Here is a 20,686-nt window from a genome sequence, read left to right as displayed (position 1 = left end):
CTCTAACCTTATTTTGTAGCAGAATTATAAAATGCTAAAAAACAAACAAAAAAAAAACCAAAACTTTTTATCTGTGGGATTCAACTTACCCTTTCTGTCACAGAAAACTGATGGGTGTCTGCTGAAATTTTATATGTATGTAGTTTTGTTGGCACAACTGTAATAAAATACTGGAACATCTGGTTGTCTAGAATAAAAACAAAATGTGTTTTTTTTCCAATCAATCCAATAGTAACAAATACTACTGCCAAATACGCCCTCCTCCTATTAAATGCACTTAACTTGAAATTTAATGCTACTTATTACTTAGTGTTTAAGAATAACAACAACAATTAAAAGAATCAATGAAAGCAGTATATTCATACGTGGTAAATAAGCTCTCAATAAACATAAAATATTTACATATACACATCTATTAGAAGATGTTTAAAAAATGAACTAGTCATTAGGTATCCTTTATAACATTATCATCCTTTTATCAAATGTGAAAAAATAACATTTCTTTATAGTACAGAAACTAGTAAGAATAAAATTATAATCACAAGACATATTTTCATTTTCTAGTAATATCTTAAGAATTATAAATAAACCAAAATTGAATTAGTCAGCCTTTGGATATATACAAGGAATTGATACGACAGGAGGAGATAATGAACAAACCTACTCACTGTCGTTCTGAGATTACTGCATAGTCAAAAAGATCCTATTTATAGTATTTAGGCATTTTTAGGTTTAATACAGTCATAAATACCAGTATATTACTAATCATTAATTAATTAACCTTGAACAGGTAACTGTTCATGTTATACAAAATGTGTTCATTGTCAAGGTCTATATTCTAGAAAATTTAGAATTAGATCTATCTGTAGTTTCAATCAGGTAAATAATAGGGCCTCATTACATCTGACATGAAAACAGATGTACTACATACAGCATAACTGTCTACAGAAACTGTGTACAGGAATAAAATACACCAATTTTAAATGTATGGTCTGATAAATTTTGACAATTGCATTTGGCCACATGGTTACTTACCACCAATCAAAGTATAAAACATTTTTACCACCTCAAAAAGTTCCTCCATACCCCTTTGCAATCAATCCCCTTCTTCAATCTCTGACCCTAGGCCAACCACTAATCTACCCTCTATCACCACAGATTAGTTTTGCCTATCCTAGAACTTTATATAAATAGTAGACAGTATGTATTTTTGTGTGTCTATCTTCTTTTGCTCAACTTTAATGAATTTTTATTTCCATCAGTTCAATTTCTCTGTCTCTTAGTGTGACTCAGAACAGGGGAGGTAAGGGTAAACGAGATAGGAGGGAAAGTTAAGAGTAACGGCATCTTCGAACACTAACATTAAACAAGTTTCTAATAAAATAAAACCTGTTTCAACTTCACCACTTATTTCACCCACCACTTGTACCAATATAACTTTCAAAAACATAAACAGTATTTGACTAGTTCTTCTATATAATAGCCTAAATATTATCACAGATAATACTAGAGTAGAAAGTATCCACTTTGTCCACCACCGATAGATGACTTTTAATTGTAGATAGATGGTCTTCAGTTTCATCCTTTGAGTCATTCTTTGATACAAGGCGAATTGCTCTATCTATGCCTAGTTTTGAGGTGTTTTACAAATAAACTCTATTGTGTTATAAACAGAGGGAGTGAGCTGGAAGTGCTAGGAGAAAAAAGGCGTTTAAATCTTCAGTATTAATGACAAAAAGATGAAATTGAGAGCAGTGAGGCAATAATAATCTCTGCTGTATACATGGGTGGGATAATCACTTGGGAGAAACATGATGGATAAGGGAATCTCACCACATGTGAGGAGTGAAGTATAATGAATAATAACCAAAGAGTCAAAGAAATATGACCAGAAAAACTGGAAAGCATTTAAGCTGTGGTCAGAGAACTACTAAAGACCTATTTGTCAATGTTAATTCAAGAAAAGTCTATAAACTTGTTAAATAATTTAATGGCCAGGTTGGGGAAAGCGGGGAGGGGGCAGCAGACGATGTTGAATGAAATTTTGTTGCAAGCCACAAATTGTTCCAAAGGAGTGGGTCTATCGAAATTGGTAGTACAGCATTCAAGATATAAGTACTATGGGGCAGCCCGGGTGACTCAGCGGTTTAGCGCCGCCTTCAGCCCAGGGCCCTGCTCCTCCCTCTGCCTGTGTCTCTGCCTCGCTCTGTGTCTCTCATGAATAAATAAATAAATAAATAATAAAATCTTTAAAAAAAAAAAGATATAAGTACTACGTAATCCCCTCAAAACTTCTGGGGCAACATAAAGGAGGGAGTGGTTACCTGACACAACAGATCTGTAATGCTGATTTTCCTTTTTTTAAAAAAAGAAGCCCAATAAGATATATATTAGTAAGGAGAAGAGTACACCTACTTTAAAGCTTTGAATAACCTACTGACACTCATCTAGTGACATTTTATAACATAACTCTAAATATCTCTTAGTCTTTATGAATTTAGGGACAAGTAAATTCAAAAAGAGCCTTTTGAAAATTAATGTGTTTATATTTAGAACTGTTTCTATACAAAAATTTGAAGTAATTTTAGCATCCTGAAACAAAGTATTAACCAACATGTTTTCAATGATTGCCTCATATGTATTTCTGTATACAATGAACGTACACATAAAGATGAGATTATGTACTGAATAAAGCTTATGATTCTCTCAGAATGCTTCTACTAACACATTTCCAAATGTAGAATATTCAGGTTTCTCTAAGTGAAGCAATTCTGTACAAACATAAAATACTTAGGAATGTAACTCAGGGGACACCTGGGTGGTTCAGTGGTTGAGTGTCTGCCTTTGGCTCAGGGTGTGATCCCAGGGTTCCAGGATCGAGTCCTGCATGGGGCTCCCTGTAGGGAGCCTGCTTCTCCCTCTGCCTATATGTCTCTGCCTCTCTCTCTAAGTATCTTTCATGAATAAATAAATAAAATCATTAAAAAAAAAAAAAGGAATGTAACTCAGTATTCTAAGTAAAACATCTTTGATGTATCTGATTATAAGCTATGCTAAAAGAGTAAAAATACGGAAAAGAATATTAATAAATTATTTTAATTAATAAAAAATGAAATCCTTAATTAGTTTTGCAAAAGCTAGAATTCCTAGTAGCACAGGAAGCTTTACATGTCCTTAAAAGGTCTTATAGGGGGAACATGTCATACAGTAGGACTATTTTAGTAAAGGGAAAAGCAATCAAAAACCTTCAAGAAACACAAGATAGATTACTTGTTATAAAATTAAGAAAATAATCCATCCATATTTGGATAAACCAAAATTTTAAATGGAATAGAAGGTTAAAACAGTAATAGAAGCTATCTATGCTATAATGTACTACTTCTGACTATGTTAATAACCAAGCTATTCTAGAATAACTCTAGATTTCTGATGTCTGTAAAATTCCCCAAAGATGATTCTAAAATGGTAAATATAAAAATAAAATAAAATAAAATGGTAAATATGCATTTTAGAACTTTAAATCTATACAAAGAAAAAAATACTTATAATGTTGAAACTTTCTTTAGTGCATATGAGAAAGCAGTTCAGCCCGATTAACACATTAACCTTTCATATATTTCGAGAGCTTTCAAACTCTATTTTTTTCTGCTTAATTTTTTTATGTCTTTTTTCTCCTGCTTACTTCTAACTCTATAATTTCTTTTGTTCTTATGGCTCATTTTGTAATACATAAATTTTATCCACTAGTAGGAAATTCTCTCTATATATACATTTCCACATAAAATTATCAACCAGTTAATCTACTTAAATATTTACCTCTTTATTTGTCACAAGAGGGTTATTAAAAATGTGTTAATATTAAAGTTATAAAAGCAATTGCCTGCATGCAAATTCCAACAGTAATTATTAAATACTTACGATCTACAGCAATTTTTTCAGTTCCATCCAAAGGATTAATAATTCCTGGAACAACCTCTCCAAAAGACAAATGATCTATTCTGTGAGAAAAGTTGTAAGCTAAGAGGAATAAAATAAAACAAATTAAGTATAGAAATTAAATTATTCAAAACTATATGTTACATACTGGTTCACATTCTTACCCAATCTCAAATGAAAATATCTCAAAATCTATAGGTATAATATAGTACTTAAAACTTCTTTATTTTGAGGGATCCCTGGATGGCGCAGCGGTTTGGCGCCTGCCTTTGGCCCAGGGCGCGATCCTGGAGACCCGGGATCGAATCCCACGTCGGGCTCCCGGTGCATGGAGCCTGCTTCTCCCTCTGCCTGTGTCTCTGCCTCTCTCTCTCTCTCTCTCTCTGTGACTATCATAAATAAATAAATAAATACCTTAAAAATTAAAAAAAAAAAAAAACCTTTATTTTGAGAAAATGCATATAAATATGTGGAATTAAATGTATAACAGTAAGTACATTCTAATAAAATGTTATATCTCAAATTTCATAACGTACAAATTAACCTCTATAAAATAGTACATCTAATCCTGATAACCAGTAATAATAATAATAATAATAATAATAATAATAATAATGGCTTTCCTTGACAAATCATTATATAGTAACAGGATTGTTAGAACTGGAATGATGTCTATGTAGTCAAATAGTGAAACCCATTGATCAATATATTTTTAATAATTACCATTGCTAAATGTGACAAACTCACGTTTTATGGAATTCATTACTTTTTTTTGTTCTCTAAAGAAGACCTTTTTTTGTTTGTTTTTTTAAAGATGTTATTATTTATTTGAGAGAGAGAGAGCACAGGCAGGGGGCTGAATCCCAGGACCCTGGGATCATGACCTGAACGAAGGCAGTTGCTTGACTGAGCCATCCAGGTGCCCTCCAAAAAGGACTTTAAAAACCAAGTTTTATGACAATCATTACACTAAACTAACTTGACTAATTTTTATATATGCATGTGTGCAGATGTACACTGAAATAAGCTTGAAATATATAGGCCTTTCATTAGCCATAAAAATTAGCAGAGATGTGTACAAAGTGATATAAAGCACACCAAGGCTCTGCTCCCTAACCCTAGCAACTTCTGAGCTATGAATAAATAAAGACAAGTAGTTTAAGGATAAGAGAAAATGGATTAGTCAATAAATCTATTCATTTATTTTCTCCTTTGGATATCCATTTTGCCAACAGCCCACTCTGAAAGCCCTACCTCGCATGTGCACTCAAAGCAAAATGAAACAAAACCCCACACACAACACTTTTTTCAATGACCTCTTCATGGAAAAAATTTCAGAAACTGCTTACAGTCATGGTTGACAAGTGCTGCCAAATGTGCATGACCTCGGGGATGTGGAATTGCCCTGAAAAGAGGAAAAAAATATTAAAGTAATAATACCTAAATATATATATATAACTAATTAAAACCAGAAAGGGGATCTTTCCTAAGTTACATACCTGCCTTAATGTAAAATAAAAACATATTTGTCCTATGATTTTAAGTAGGTTAAGTCTACTCATTTCAGCCCATGTAATAAACTGGGGGCTGCCAAACTGTTTCTGTGAAGTGCCAGACAGTAAGTATTTTAGGCTTTTGTGGGCCAAGATGCAAAACTGAAAATATTATGTAGGCAGTTATATAAGAAGAGAGAAAATTTTTCAAACTTCTCATAATGACATTCAAAATATAATAGTAATAACTGAGTACTTTTTTGATATAGTTCAGGTATTTTTGCTGGGAGATAACATTTCCCTTAACAAGGGAGGGTTGGTTCATGTTCCCTATTTTCAAAACTGATCACAAAAATTTATCTGTTATGAAGCTCTAGAATATTTTACATATTTTATCTTTGAAAATATTAATCCATGGGCATATCTTTTAACTGAGTATATTCATTTGCTTGGATAGAACTGTATGAGGTTCCTCTCGTGGTATTTCCTTTGGTGTATGGTTACATAACACAGATTGGTCACTTGCTAGCTAGCTAGCTACTTATTTATTTATTTATTTATTTATTTATTCATTCATTCATTCCTTCATTCATTCATTCATTTGCAATCTAAAGTAGAATTTCCTCAAGTGAATAGTTAAATGGATTTCAAAATGTGGAAATTTCCTTTGCACCTGCATCAAGGTCTGAAAACCCTTCAGGAAGTATAGTTTGAGGTTGGAAAATATATACAAGTATAAGAATGCAGATATTGCTTCTCGTCTTACTTTTGACTGTGCAGCCTATCCAAGCATGGAAAGCAAGAAATAACACTTAAAATCATTAGACATTACTTACCACTGAAATAACTCTACCATAATGTTAAGTTTCATATAGAAATACTGTTTTTTGTCTTATAACTTTAGGCTAAATTCATGAAGAAACATTATCCAGTCTGCACCAAACTTAACTTCCAAACCTGTTCAGTGTTCGATAAAAATGACAGTAGTTTCCTTATTCAGAAAAATTTCAATCTCAGCCCTAAGCTTAAAAGAAAATCACAAAAAACTAGACAACTGCTAAGTTGTCAAGGTGCTGTGTAGTAGGGCAAGTTAATATATTCAGCCTTTTTTTCTTACAAAAGTTCATGGAAATGACAATATTAAGTCCGTGAGAGCAAATGAAGTTCACCATCACTACCAGTTCAATACATGATAGATTCAAATATGTTCTGTGAAGTACTGCTGATATAACGCATAACCACAAGGTTTTAAACACCTTACATTTTCACAAGCCTTGAGAATTTACCCACACAAGCCTTTTTCTGCTTCATACATATTTACCACCAGCAACACACCAATGTTCTCTCAATTTCTTTAAAAATATTTTTATCTATAGTTATTCCACGCAGGCTATTTAATCAAATCAAACTCACACTCCTCAAAAAAACAACAAGCAATATTGGTAACTTCCATTCACTCAGCAAGAGCTAAGGAAACCCACTCAGTTATCACCTGCCTTGCTTTTGAATTGAATGTTGTACACTGCTCTCACTATCCTCAGCTGCTAGGGCACTTTTCTCACCAAAAAGCTAATTCTCCAAAGCAAATTTATTTTTCCGAGATGCATTTCTCTGATTGGTGCAAAGACAATCTCATCAAGCTGCCGGTAAGTGGCTTTCGTTTCTTAGCTAAACAATGAGTCATGCGTCTATCAACTTTGGTCACAGTCTCAGTTTCATTTTTTATTTTTATGAAGAAATTCTGCTTGTGCTTGGATATTCCCTTTAAATTTTTTAATCTTCCTGAGAGTTAGTAATGTTGTGAGGAGTGTTTAGTCTGGTTATATTTACATATCCTATATCCTTTTAGCACAGCTATGGTGTCACTGCATAATAAACATGATGTTTGGAAGTCAAATTTGACAAAATAATCCACACTCCACTGTGCCTTAAAAGTACATTTGAAACCCTTATTTCTTTTTCTTTTCTGACAGAGTAATACAATAAAGAAATAAAATGTTGTGGTACACCAATTCACAAGGAATCTGTAACACTGTGGAGTTTTAACTGTTATAATTTGTTGTAATTTGTAGTGCACCAAGTAGCAGTACAAAGTGATGAGTCATATACAGTCTGCCACAGTTACTCAATCCTGGTATTGTAGTGTACAAGTAGCCAGATGCAAACAAACAAACATGACTGTGTTCCAGTAAAACTTTATTTTTGGACACTGAAACCTGAATGTCATGTATTTTTCATGTGTTATGATATATTGTTCCACGTAATTTTCAGTAAAGGAAAGACTGTTTTGAAGGAGAATTGCTAGAAGGAGGCATTTTGGGTTGTCACAATTATTGGGGAGGAGTCACTATCCACCCGTAGTGAACAGCAGCTAGGGAAGCAAGGCATCCTGCAAACACAGTGACAGTTTCACACTCAAAAATATTGTCCAACATCTTGCATGACTTCCAAACACTCTAAGTGGCATTCATGTAGGTGAAAAACCTATGAATAATCATCTGAGTCTAGAATTTAGTTACACAAAAGACTTTGTTGTAGTTTTAATATATATTCAATTTCCTAGGAAATGGAGGGAATAGTATACTTTTTTTGTTTGCAGTATTACAGAGTTGTTCGGCATCAATAGAAATACCATTCATGATATTTGAATGGCCAATACAGGTTTCATTTTGCATATGCGACTGATGTATATCTGATGATTCTACATGCAGCAGCAGGCATCTGGCTACTCCATTACCTTACCTAAGGTACTCATGCTCAAACATCTGAATATTGAAATACATATTATGTAACAAATCATGTTCTTTTTATTTCTCCTTTATGTTACAGCTGAGAATGATACTGTATCTTAGAGGTAACATGAGATCTTCAAAAAAATAAATATTGAACTTGGTAAACATAATACCAAACTTAGGAGTGGGTTTATAAGATATCCCAGAGATGATGAGGACAAGATATGAACCAAATACTTTTCCATCTGGCTTCTCTTATTCATGGCATGAGTTATCACATGGAGAAAGAAGTGAAACTGGGAATTAAGGCCATAGTATAGAGGTTTATAACAACATAATAGTCAAAGTTCCTTCTTTCAGTTAGTTTGGGAGTAGGATATCATTTACATCCACAGGTATAATAAAATCTTCTAAACTTCTTTGAGCCAACTATTATCTATTGTCTGCATGATACCAAGAAATTCTAAGGTTCCCAGCCATAGAATCAATCCTGGCAACAGTAAGAAAACAACAAAACATGAATGGGACAACAAAGACAAATGTTTGATCTGATCGCTGTAAACACTGAAATAATTTTACATAAAAGACTTACGCTATTTATCTCTATATTTAACAACAACAACAACAAAAATTCCAGCAATGATTATTTCCTTCTTCGTGGCCTTTCCCTCAGTCTGGATGCCCTTTCACCTTTATATATAAAATTCCTAATCATTCACTAGTATTCAAAGGTTCTCCTCAATAAAGCCTCTGCTAATGTGCCAGGTAAATCAGATACCCTGTTATACAGTTTTTTATTGGCTGTACTTCTGCTATACAGCTTCAATACAACTATAATTAAATAATTATTAGTGTAATTTTACTGTTCAAAGTTTGGATTCTCTCACAGAATGTCAGCAACATAAAGGCAAAAACCCTCTTTTCTTCATGGTTTCATCTTAGTATCTGGTATGCCCATAGCAAGCTCTCAAAAAATGTCTTTTACAATGAAGAATTGTTTAGCTCTGCAACTCCAGATGGATGGAGAGGGAAGGGAAGGAGGGAGGCGGGGAGAAAGGAAGAGAGTCAGAGAATCATTTACTTACTCAGAAATTTACCAAGTGTTCATATCACATGACAGTTTCTCTGCTGAGTGCTGCTCATGAAGGTAGGTGGTCTTATATTTTTCCCTAACTTTTACCTACTTTATCTCAGGCACTACAAATTTCTAACTACATCAAAATACCTCAAATTAATCAAGGATTACATTTTGATGATGATTATCAAAAGGAAAAACAAAACAAAAACCTGATAGCATCTGCAACAAGAACAAATTAATGAAATGTCTAGGTAAGAGCTGCCTGGCTACTAAAACTTAGCAAATTAGGTTTTGATTTCTATCAACCTGCAGCTCATTTACTTTAATGTATAAATTGTGTCATAACTGTTTACTTTTGTTTTGAAGTAGTTGTTAAAGTTAGCAGTCTTCTCTATCCTGAGATCAAAGCCCAGCACACAAGTCTCAAAATATCAAAAACACAGATACACAACATTTTAAGCAGCCCTGTAGTAGTTACATATTATTTGATTAGCAAAGAATTTACTCTTAAACCAAGCTGCCAACTTGTCTAAAGTATTTTCAGTAAGTGAAAAGAACATACTTGCCCACAGTTATGTGAAAATTCCCCGCGACTTTATTGACATAGAGATGACCACGAATTCTGCAAGCATCTGGAGGCTGTGATGAATCATCTTCCCTGTTACATGAGAGGAAGAATTACTTACAATACACTTAATATAGTCACCATTCTGTGATAGGAAAATTTGTAGAGGGAAAACAACATCCCTAAAAATTGATTTTTAGGTAATGTTCTAAATGTCAAAAGTAGTACAGAAGTTTTTTCAAGTCTACACATTTATAAAAGCTCATACACCTACAAAATGGGAAAATATTATATAATTATATATATATGTATATACACAGACATATATCATATTTACACAAATCTAAAATTCCATGGTTCTTCCTATCAGGATTAAGGCCATTTAGAGGAAAGCTTAAAAGAATTAGTCCAATAAAAACAAAGTTTTGTAATCTGTCTGACACTTTAGGGGACAGAGAAAGACAAGTAAGAATGAGGGAAGGACATGTCATCTAAGTTCAGACAATGACACTTTCATCCTAAGCAAATGTAAAACCTCTCTATAGTTTTAAATTTAAACAATCATTTTCATGATTATAGCATTTCTAAATATCACCTATTCTAACCTATAGAAGAGAAAAAAGTGAAATAAGAACACAAAATTCCTGGGATGCTGGGTAGCTCAGTGGTTGAGTGTCTGCCTTCAGCACGGGGTGTGATCCTGCCATCTTGGGATCGAGTCCCACATTGGGCTCCCCACAGGGAGCCTGCTTCTACCTCTGTCTATATCTCTGCCTCTCTCTCAGTCTCTCAGGAATAAATAAAATCTTGAAAAAAACAAAACAAAAATCAGAATTCTAAAAAAAAAACCATAAAATTCCTAACAAATATTTATACATCCTTATAAAATAATGCTAAATGCAATTAATTTGTTCTTAAAATCTAATATAATTTTATATGGAAGTATAACATACACACATTAAGAGAAAAATGAAATGAAAATGAAGTATTATTTGTGATACTCCTGATCAATATCACAGGCTATAAATTTAATAGTAAAAAGAAATCTTCTTAATATGGAATGATTACATTTTCTCTAAGAAATATGAGATTCAGAGAACTAAACCAATACTAAAATTATGTCATAATAAATAGCTGTATATTTAAAAATTACATCTCACCTTGGTGGAAGTGCTGTTGATGCACTTTTAAAAGCACTTTTAAATATCACGTCTTGAAGTGAATGTTCTTCCTGCAGTCTACTCTGAATCAGCTGCAGCATCCTAAATACAACATAAATAAGCAATAGTTTGAAATACAGTAAGGTAACAAGAAAGCCAACACTTTTTACAAAGTGTTAGCTGACGTATTATTATAGGACTTTATTCTAAAACAAAGTATCAAGTTTTCTTTGGTCATTTCCTTAAAAGAAGAAAAAATGGTAGGGTGGTTGAAGGATTAATAGTTGAGGTCCATTAGCATGTCTAACTTCACTGATAATGGCTATGCAGTCAGGGTCATTAAGAAGGAGCTTCTGGGATCCCTGGGTGGCGCAACGGTTTGGTGCCTGCCTTTGGCCCAGGGCGCGATCCTGGAGACCCGGGATCAAATCCCACGTTGGGCTCCTGGTGCATGGAGCCTGCTCCTCCCTCTGCCTATGTCTCTGCCTCTCTCTCTCTCTCTCTCTCTCTCTCTCTGTGACTATCATAAATAAATAAAAATTAAAAAATATATATATATATAAAAAAAAGAAGGAGCTTCTGTTCACCTGAGTATCTAAACCCATCTTTCATGCATGCATGCATGCAGCTATTACAAAATTCTTACTTTTTATCAGGTATTGAATAAAGTATTACAGATACAAAAAGTAAGACAAGTACAACAGATTTGGTGGATTTAAGTGGGAGATTACTTGGGTATAAACCCCTTCCACAAGCATCTAATCCTCATTACAAAATAGGCCATAGTGCCATTTAATATTACCTGGTGTCTCCTTTTCCAAAGAAATCTAAACGTTAGTCTATATGACAAGACCATTCTGAACAAAATATTATACTCTACCTATACTTTTTAAAAAGAATATAAGCATCTTCAGATTTACACGGTCTCATCTTCAGATTTACATGTCTAAAGGCTTAAAATCTTTGGACCTAATGCTAAGAGGAATTGTAAGTTTCTATTTGTGTGTGTCCTGTATTTCCAGAGTCTAGTTTTAGAGCTAGGCAGTGGTAAAAGAGGTTGATGGCAGCAAACCGTGTGTGTGTGCGCGCGTGCACACATATAACTTCTGTCTCAAATATACCAATATCTAAGCTTATATGTAAAAAAACTCAACTATGATGGAAAACAGCCATCATTTTAATAGTATAAACACAATCTCTGCTCCCACGTATTACTAGTCTGGAACACTGAATAAAATTCCAGATGAAAAAAGGCTTCTCATTTTAATATTTTTGGATTGAAGTAATGTATTTCATCTCTGAATGGCTTTCTACTAAAAGCTCTAGAAGCCCAGAAATACTTAATATTCCGTTCTTTTGTTCAACTACATTTAATTTTAAACTTAATTTAAAACTCTCCCCAGATGGAGAAAGTGGAAATTAAAAGAGAAAGGCCTGTGAAATGTACTTAGGGACTAGGAAGAAAAAAAAAAAATGGGTAAAAAAAAATTTTTGCAATAATCTTAAATTAGGTAAAGCCTTCATAAGTACCAATACATAGACTGGAAATTATTTAAAATTATAAAGGAAATAAACAACAACAAAGCAAAATGGGCATATGGCATAAATGAGCAGTTTCACACAAAAAGGAATACAAATGGGGAAAAAAAATCCACAAAGATATTCAAGTGATTCATAAAGAAATGCTAATTAAACTGGTATAATACCATTTTCATCCACAGAATTGGCAACAATAAAAACAGTATACCCACTGTTGGTGAGATTGTATATAAATAAGTACTCTCACATAGTTTTGGACCACAAATGAAGATACTTTGGTATCATCTATCAAAATGTCTTTTTTCCCAGTTTTATTGATATAATTGACATATCACGCTAAGTTTTAGTGTACAACTTATGATTTGACATATGTATATATTGCAAAATGATGACTACAATAAGTATCACCTCACATAGTTAGAATTTTTTGTGATAGAATTTATCAAAATGTTAAATATCCCCTGAAAGAGAAGTTTCATTTCTAGAAACTACGCACACACACACACACACACATTCTGACCAGTACATAAGGAATTAAGTTCAAGAATTTTCATTGAGCATTGTTTTTAATATTAGAATCCTGCCAACAATCTAAATGCCCACTAATAAGGATCTAATTTAATAAACTAAAGTTTATCCATAAAAAGAATACTATACGTAGTGAAATGGGAAGATGTCCAAAATATCAGGTTAGGTGGAGAAAAAGCAAATTCTAGAACAAATGTATGGAATGATCCTATTTGTATTCAGAAAAAAAGTAACATAAGCAAATATGCAAACATACGGAAAATTATAAATGATCAGAGTTTCTAGAAGGTGACACAAGAAATTTAACTGGTTGCTACTGCTAGTCAGAGGCTTTCACTTTTAATTTATATCCTTTACTTCATATCTTTTCTATTCAAATTGAATTTTAATGATCATATATTGCTTTATGAATTTTTAAATAGTTAATAAAATTTTAAATGAAAATTAAAATGTATTTGTGATTCAAAGTGCATTAGAGAAAAGATTATACATGACTTTCCTAAGATCTGATAAAAATGTTTAAAATTATAAAGATTAAATACTATATTCTGCTAATATTTCATCCCAAAAACTGCCTTGAGAAATATTCATCTATGAACAATTCACAATAGATAAAGCAGGAGAACATGATCTAGATTTCTATGGAGCACAATACTTTGTTAGCTTATTACCTTTGCCACTCTTTCTGCTGTGGTGAAAGATCAAATATTGCCTGAAATAAAGGAAAAAACATAATCACTAGCACTGTCAATTTCTCTTAGCTTGTATATCATAATTTAAAATTCTTTCTTCTGAGCAAGAAACAAATTTATAATGTTCATAAAAACAAATATTCATGATATACATTTAATCTTCTATAAGTAAGCTAAAAAATGTAGTATATTCTTACTCAAAGCCAATATAAAGAAGTTCTACTAATCACAAATATTTTTGTATTACAGTTATCCACATTTATAGGAATGACTGCAAGTTGGCAATCTGACATAAGCACAAAATGGTATGTTAGGACTTGAAATCATTTAAATGACACATGCATGAAAGATTTCAAAAAAGAAAAACATAAAGCTCAACTATAGGATCTTAGCATCCAAAGTCTTTTTTTTTTTTTTTTTTTTTTTGCTGGGAAAAATACCATGATAAAATCAACATTTTTGGGCAGTCCCGGTGGCTCAGCGGTTTAGCGCCACCTGCAGCCCAGGGCATGATCCTGGAGACCCGGGATCGAGTCCCACGTCAGGCTCTCTGCATGGAGCCTGCTTCTCCCTCTGCCTGTGTCTCTGCCTCTCATTCTCTGTCTCTATGAATAAATAAATAAAATCTTAAAAAAAAAGTCATTTCTTTAAAAAAAAAAATCAACATTTTTTAAAAAAGATTTATTTAAGTAATCTCTACATTGACATGGGGCTCAAACTCATGATCCCAAGATCAAGAATCACATGCTCTTCCAAATGAGCCAGCCAGGCACCGTGAAATCAGTAATTTTTTAAACAAGTTAAGCAATGGCACAGTAATTCCCAAATGTACTAATCAATAAGGAATAGTTCAAGAAATTTAAGCACTATCTTCATCAATTTGAAGTCAGAAGAGGTAGCTTGTAGGATAAGAGGGAAATATGCAAGCTTTTCATGGTGTGTGGCAAGATCTACAATTTAAGTTTGCAATAACGAAGACTTGATTTTTATAAAGGCAATTCATAAGAAAGTATATATTGATTCTACTTTTTATTTTTATTTTTATTTATTTATTTATTTATTTTTATGATAGTCACACGGAGAGAGAGAGAGAGAGAGGCAGAGACACAGGCAGAGGGAGAAGCAGGCTCCATGCACCGGGAGCCCGACATGGGATTCGATCCCGGGTCTCCAGGATCGCGCCCTGAGCCAAAGGCAGGCGCCAAACCGCTGCGCCACCCAGGGATCCCTGATTCTACTTTTTAAATTTAGCAAAATTAATTATTCTTCCATAATCAGGCCCTAACCTTCTACTCTCTACAAAATCCTCAGTTTTTAATCAAAATGGGAAAATCTCTCATTTTATCAAGCAGTTCTACCTCTCTGCCTTTGTTAATTTAATTATACCAACCTGGAAACTTCCTCTCCTGTAATTGTGACCCTCTCGTCTATCTAAATCCTACGTACCAGACCCTCCAGGTTAAATTGCCCCTATCGTTCTGATTACAGTGAAATCATCTCTGATTACTCCTCTTGCTGATCTTGTCTACAGCATGCTTCCCAACCTTTTCTCCACCATAGCACACAAGGAAAATGCTTCTGTAAAGCACACCATAGCAAACAGGAGGCTGCATGCAATTGCTTCCCAGTTACCCTTGTAGATAAAACTTTTGACAGTGGGGGCTATGATTCTTTCTTTTACTTCCCCAAACTGCATAGTGTAGTACTGGGCACAAGGGGCCCGGGGGTAAAGGAACTACTGAGTAGCCAACTTCATGCTAGATACTATGCTACTTAATTTCTTACCTCACTTAGCCTTCAGAACAACCTGTGAGTCTGTTATCAGTCTTGCCTTTTTTATGAGGAGGAAGCTCAACAGGTTCAAAACTTTTTCCAAAATCACAGACCTTAAGAGTTAGTATACAAACCCAGCTCTGTCAGATTCCTCACTTTTAAGCAGTTTTTAAATTCTTTAAGTAAAGAAATAGTAATAAAACATAATAGTAAGCAGCAAAGTAGTAACTCTCACAGCATATTGTGATCATTATTTGGAAACTAGTAAAGTCATCAGGGCTATGTTTTTAATATTCAGAGTGCATATTAGGACAGTAAGTATGAAAACATAAAAAGAAGTAAAAATTATCTCAAATAATTTTACATTAATAATTCTTACTTAGGGGCACCTAGGTTAAGCGTCTGCCTTTGGCTCAAGTTGTGATTTCAGGGTCCTGGGATCGAGCCCCATATCAGGCTCCCTGCTGAGCAGGGAGTCTGCTTCTCCTTCTCCCTCTGCCCCTTCCTCTGCTCATGCTTTCTTGCTCTCTCAAATAAATAAAATCTTAAAAAAATAATAGTTCTTAATTTTTTTTAAGATTTTATTTATTCATGAGAGACAGAGAGGCAGAGACATAGGTAGAGGGCACAGCAGGCTCCCCACGGGATCCAGGGATCCCAACAACTGGATATTTTTAAGTTCCCGTCTGGTCAAGACATGACTTTTAATTATATGACAGTTAAATTTAAATAAAATGTTCCTATTCCACAAATGACTGGAAGAGATGGCAGAAATTGTTTACAGTAGAATAATCAGCAATCTTGTTACATTTACATAAATCTAGCATGTTCCTTTAGTGCCTAATATCTAACAGGGCACTATACTTCACATCTTATGAGACACAGGAAAATAAATTTAATGCTTCTCAGGAGCTTAAAAGCTAGCTAGAAAGACAAGCTCTCCAGAAAAATAGATATAAACAAAACCAAGGACTTAACAAATGTGAAGAAAAAAAGGGTAGGAATGGGAGACAAGAAAAGCATTAAGTAAATTTTAGAGGATAAGTTTAAGATGATTAAGTCTCCTCATAATCAAATTTTCACAGTGTTCAAAGATACAGAAAATATAGAAAACACTCTATATTGTCATTTTAAATTAGCATCCACATACTGGAAATTTTCAAGAATTTATGTAAGACTGCGTATAAGGGAGACAAAATTGAGAAAAGAGCCCAACCCATAACTCATTTCATGGCACAGAGAAGTCTATGTAGGAAACAAGAAAAGTCCCTCACTCAGAGAAAGAGAGGAACATGTAATAAAATGGTAAGACACCTGAGAAAGAGGCAATCTCCTTTCCTAGGAGCATTTTCAAGGAGTTCAATCAAGTGCCAGAGACCACACAGTGAGGACATCCCACAGCAGTGTTATTCCTAGCTTATCTGTGTCCTGGACAGTGTTCTAAATTAAGCAAGAATACTGCCACGGTTGGCTGCTAATGAGGACAGTCACACAAGCTAAAGAAAGGAGGAGTTACCCTAGCAAAATTAAGCCTGTCAAAGCAAACATAAGGAAATTTGGAGTGCCCTGGTGAACCACTCTGCCATCGTGGACCCAATACGGACTCCTTCCTTCCTTTTCAAAAGCATCTGAAGCTAATATGACTCTTAAAAAAACACAGTATATCTGAACTTTTACCCTTTCCTCCTTTCATCTAGGTCTGAAAAAATGTGTGTGTGTTGGAGAAGGAGGGTCACATAAAAATTGACATAACTCAACAGTCTATGTCAACTCTCACTGGCTTAATAGGCCACTTATATCCTCATCCTAAAGATGAACAATAAATAAATAAACACATGAAAAGATTCATTAACTTGAAAAAAGTGGTCCATCTCAGGTATGAGGGCTAATTTTCCTCTATGATACTAGTCCTAGAAATAAGGAGAAAAATGTTAAGTTTTTCTAATTATTTCTCAATGAAATTTGGCATCATGAAGACATAAAAAAATTGAATGATCTGAGATACATTAAGGATATATGATATATAGATATATGATCTGTGACATATATATAAAAAATACAACCATTGTATTTTAAAATGTAATGAAGGCACTGAAAAGAAGATTGATCCTGCTAGATCAGGGTAATCTCCCAGAACTCAGGTGAAGTTTGAAATATGCATCTAAAATAAGAATTATCAATTGAGATACTGAGAACCACTCCATAAAATTCACCATCATATGGTAAGAATTGTTAAAAGGAATACAGCTCAAACATTTTTAAAGACTTAAATTTGCTAAAAGTAGAATACAAATAGGATATAGAATTTCCAAATCATTGGAGGAAAAGAAGAAAAACTTCATCATTACAGCAAATATAAGAAAAGAGAAACAGAAACTATTAGGAAGCATTAAAAAAATATAATACATGAATAAGGTTGTAAAACAGATTTTAGAGGCTTATCTGAAATGCTAACAATGGTTATCTCAAGGCTTTGGTATTAGAAACCTCCACAAAGAATACAGGTTACTTTTAAATTAAAAAAAATATATATATATATATTTTTTAAAAGCTAGCTCAGACAAAACTAAAAGTAAATATCAAAACTGTCTTCAAACGCCAGGACACCTGCACCCCGATGTTTCTAGCAGCAATGTCCACAATAGCCAAACTGTGGAAGGAGCCTTGGTGTCCATCGAAAGATGAATGGATGAAGAAGATGTGGTTTATGTATACAATGGAATATTCCTCAGCCGTTAGAAACGACAAATACCCACCATTTGCTTCAACGTGGATGGAACTGGAGGGTATTATGCTGAGTGCAGTAAGTCAATCGGAGAAGGACAAACAGTGTATGTTCTCATTCATTTGGGGAATATAAATAACAGTGAAAGGGAATATAAGAGAAGGGAGAAGAAATGTGTGGGAAATATCAGAAAGGGAGACAGAACGTAAAGACTCCGAACTCTGGGAAACGAACTAGGGGTGGAGGAAGGGGAGGAGGGCGGGGGGTGGGGGTGAATGGGTGACAGGCACTGAGGGGCACACTTGACGGGATGAGCACTGGGTGTTATTCTGTATGTTGGTAAATTGAACACCAATAAAAAATTAATTTATTAAAAAAAAAAACTGTCTTCAAGAAAACAATACCTCATAGCATATTATTAAAAAAAAAAGTCCATTAAACTTACTGGCTCATAAACTAGACCATCTGCAGATGCAACCATTGTTTCTGCTAAATCCAATACATCTGCTCCAACATCTGCAAAAAAAATTAGAAGTTTACATTCCATGTTCAGAGCTAAACTAAATCTTAATTAACAAGTCTAAATGTCTAACAGAAAAATCAAATACATGAAATCATTTTCCCATTCCATTTGTTCAAAAGTTATAATAGTAGAATTATACAGTTTTGGTAGAAACTATTCAAAAAATCAATAATACTTTTTCTAGTTCTTATTCAGTAAAGAATATGACTCAATCTCATAGTAAAAAGAATAAATTTCACTGAACCTCAGAGCTTTGCAAAAATTAAGAACCTAATCATAACTACTAAATTAAATGGCTGCCAAATGAAATATTAAATATTAAAATTAGGGATCCCTGGGTGGCGCAGCGGTTTGGCGCCTGCCTTTGGCCCAGGGCGCGATCCTGGAGACCCAGGATCGAATCCCACATCGGGCTCTCGGTGCATGGAGCCTGCTTCTCCCTCTGCCTGTGTCTCTGCCTCTCTCTCTCTCTCTGTGTGTGACTATCATAAATAAATAAAAATTAAAAAAAAAATAAATAAATAAATAAATATTAAAATTATTTCTAGAAATTAAAAGAAATTTTAAGAGAACGTTACTGATGACTTTTTTAAAAAAAATCAACAAATAGGAAAAGTTTATTTTGAGAAGGCAAAATTTTAATGGTATTCGATTATCTAAAATAAGGCAAAAGTATGATATATTCAGTAGTAACAAACTCATAGTTTAGATATAAAGTGTTTCTTTACTCTTAAAACCACTACCATAAGGAAAAATAAATGAAAAGGGAAAGAAATTTAAAATTTCTCTGAGATGAAATCTCCCAGAAATTAATCTCCTTAATTAAACTATTTCACAGTTTAAAAAATGTTGTCTCGGCTACTGAACTTGTAGTCTCTACATCCCAAGCAGTAATTTAAAAGATATCTTTCATGCAAAAACATCCTCACTTTTGAGAGCAATACTGATTCAAACATTATCTACCTAACATAATAACATTTTCCCACTTTTATCAGTATAATCAAGTGAAGCCAGAGAAGAAAATAGAAAAGGGTAACACATTATCTGGTTAAAAGATTTGGATCCATATTTTAATATGCAGAGTACAGTAAAGGGTGATAAACCAAAACAGTGAAACAGGATATTTTGTGGAGTATGGGTATAAAACTGGTAACTCTAAACAAGAAAAAAAGGATATACATAAGAACTCTGACTTACAAAAACTTTCAATTTTCTTTTAATTATATTAATGTGAAACTTAAATCTCTCCTCCTCATGGAAAAGAAATTTAAAGAATATCAGCTGGGGAGCAAAACAACTTGCATTATTAAATAACATTACCATAGCATTTTAAGATATCATAAAGGGATAAATAAAGTTAAAACACTACCATTGTTTTACTTTTTACTAACAATTGTTTAAACCATAAATGATACATGGACTTAACAAGTTAAAGGTGTACTTACATTGACACTTCATAGCAACAGTAATATCTATATTGATTCTCAATTTGCTAAAAGACAAAAAAGGAAATATTAGTACCTACCAAGTAATCAAAACATGAGAAATATAAATCAACTGATCATGAAAATTTGGATTTCAAACAGAGTAAGATACACTGATTAGAACTTGGATAGCATTTTCTTATGGTCGAAACAAAGGCACTTTAAAAATAAAAATTCTATATTTTGCAATTATTCTAAAAGCCTTTCTGATTTCACAGGTTTTTAGCACAGTATCCTTTAATTTAATAGTGGTAACTCAACAATTACTCCAAGCAACTCAGAGAAGTCTCTTTATATAAACCCTACATAGAATATTCTTTTAAGAATGTAAAATTTTCAAAATAAGAAGTTAGAAATGACAAGTATTTCTCTTCCATTTATCAAATAAATATATTAGGCATTACGCCTGATGCCCTACAATTATTATCTTTTTTATCCTTTACCATGGACCTATAAAG

The 20,686-nt window shown here is 33.4% G+C and overlaps 1 protein-coding gene across 1 annotated transcript in view; it reads right to left on the bottom strand.

Annotated features, from left to right (window-relative positions):
* The window catches only part of ERGIC2 (ERGIC and golgi 2), a 39,017-nt gene that overhangs the window by 5,693 nt on the left and 12,638 nt on the right, over positions 1–20,686 (bottom strand). The window contains exons 4-11 of the mRNA XM_025455511.3: positions 20,190–20,236; positions 18,667–18,737; positions 13,703–13,743; positions 10,965–11,066; positions 9,802–9,897; positions 5,286–5,341; positions 3,919–4,017; positions 90–187 (exon numbers count right to left, since the gene is read on the bottom strand). Coding sequence (XP_025311296.1) covers positions 90–187; positions 3,919–4,017; positions 5,286–5,341; positions 9,802–9,897; positions 10,965–11,066; positions 13,703–13,743; positions 18,667–18,737; positions 20,190–20,236 — 610 coding nt within the window. The remainder of the gene's footprint in view (positions 1–89; positions 188–3,918; positions 4,018–5,285; positions 5,342–9,801; positions 9,898–10,964; positions 11,067–13,702; positions 13,744–18,666; positions 18,738–20,189; positions 20,237–20,686) is intronic.

Source organism: Canis lupus, chromosome 27 (assembly GCF_003254725.2).
Source record: "Canis lupus dingo isolate Sandy chromosome 27, ASM325472v2, whole genome shotgun sequence".
Classification (NCBI taxonomy): Eukaryota; Metazoa; Chordata; class Mammalia; order Carnivora; family Canidae; genus Canis; species Canis lupus.
The sequence above is the reverse complement of the archived record's forward strand: the minus strand, read 5'-3'. Positions and strand labels throughout refer to the sequence as shown.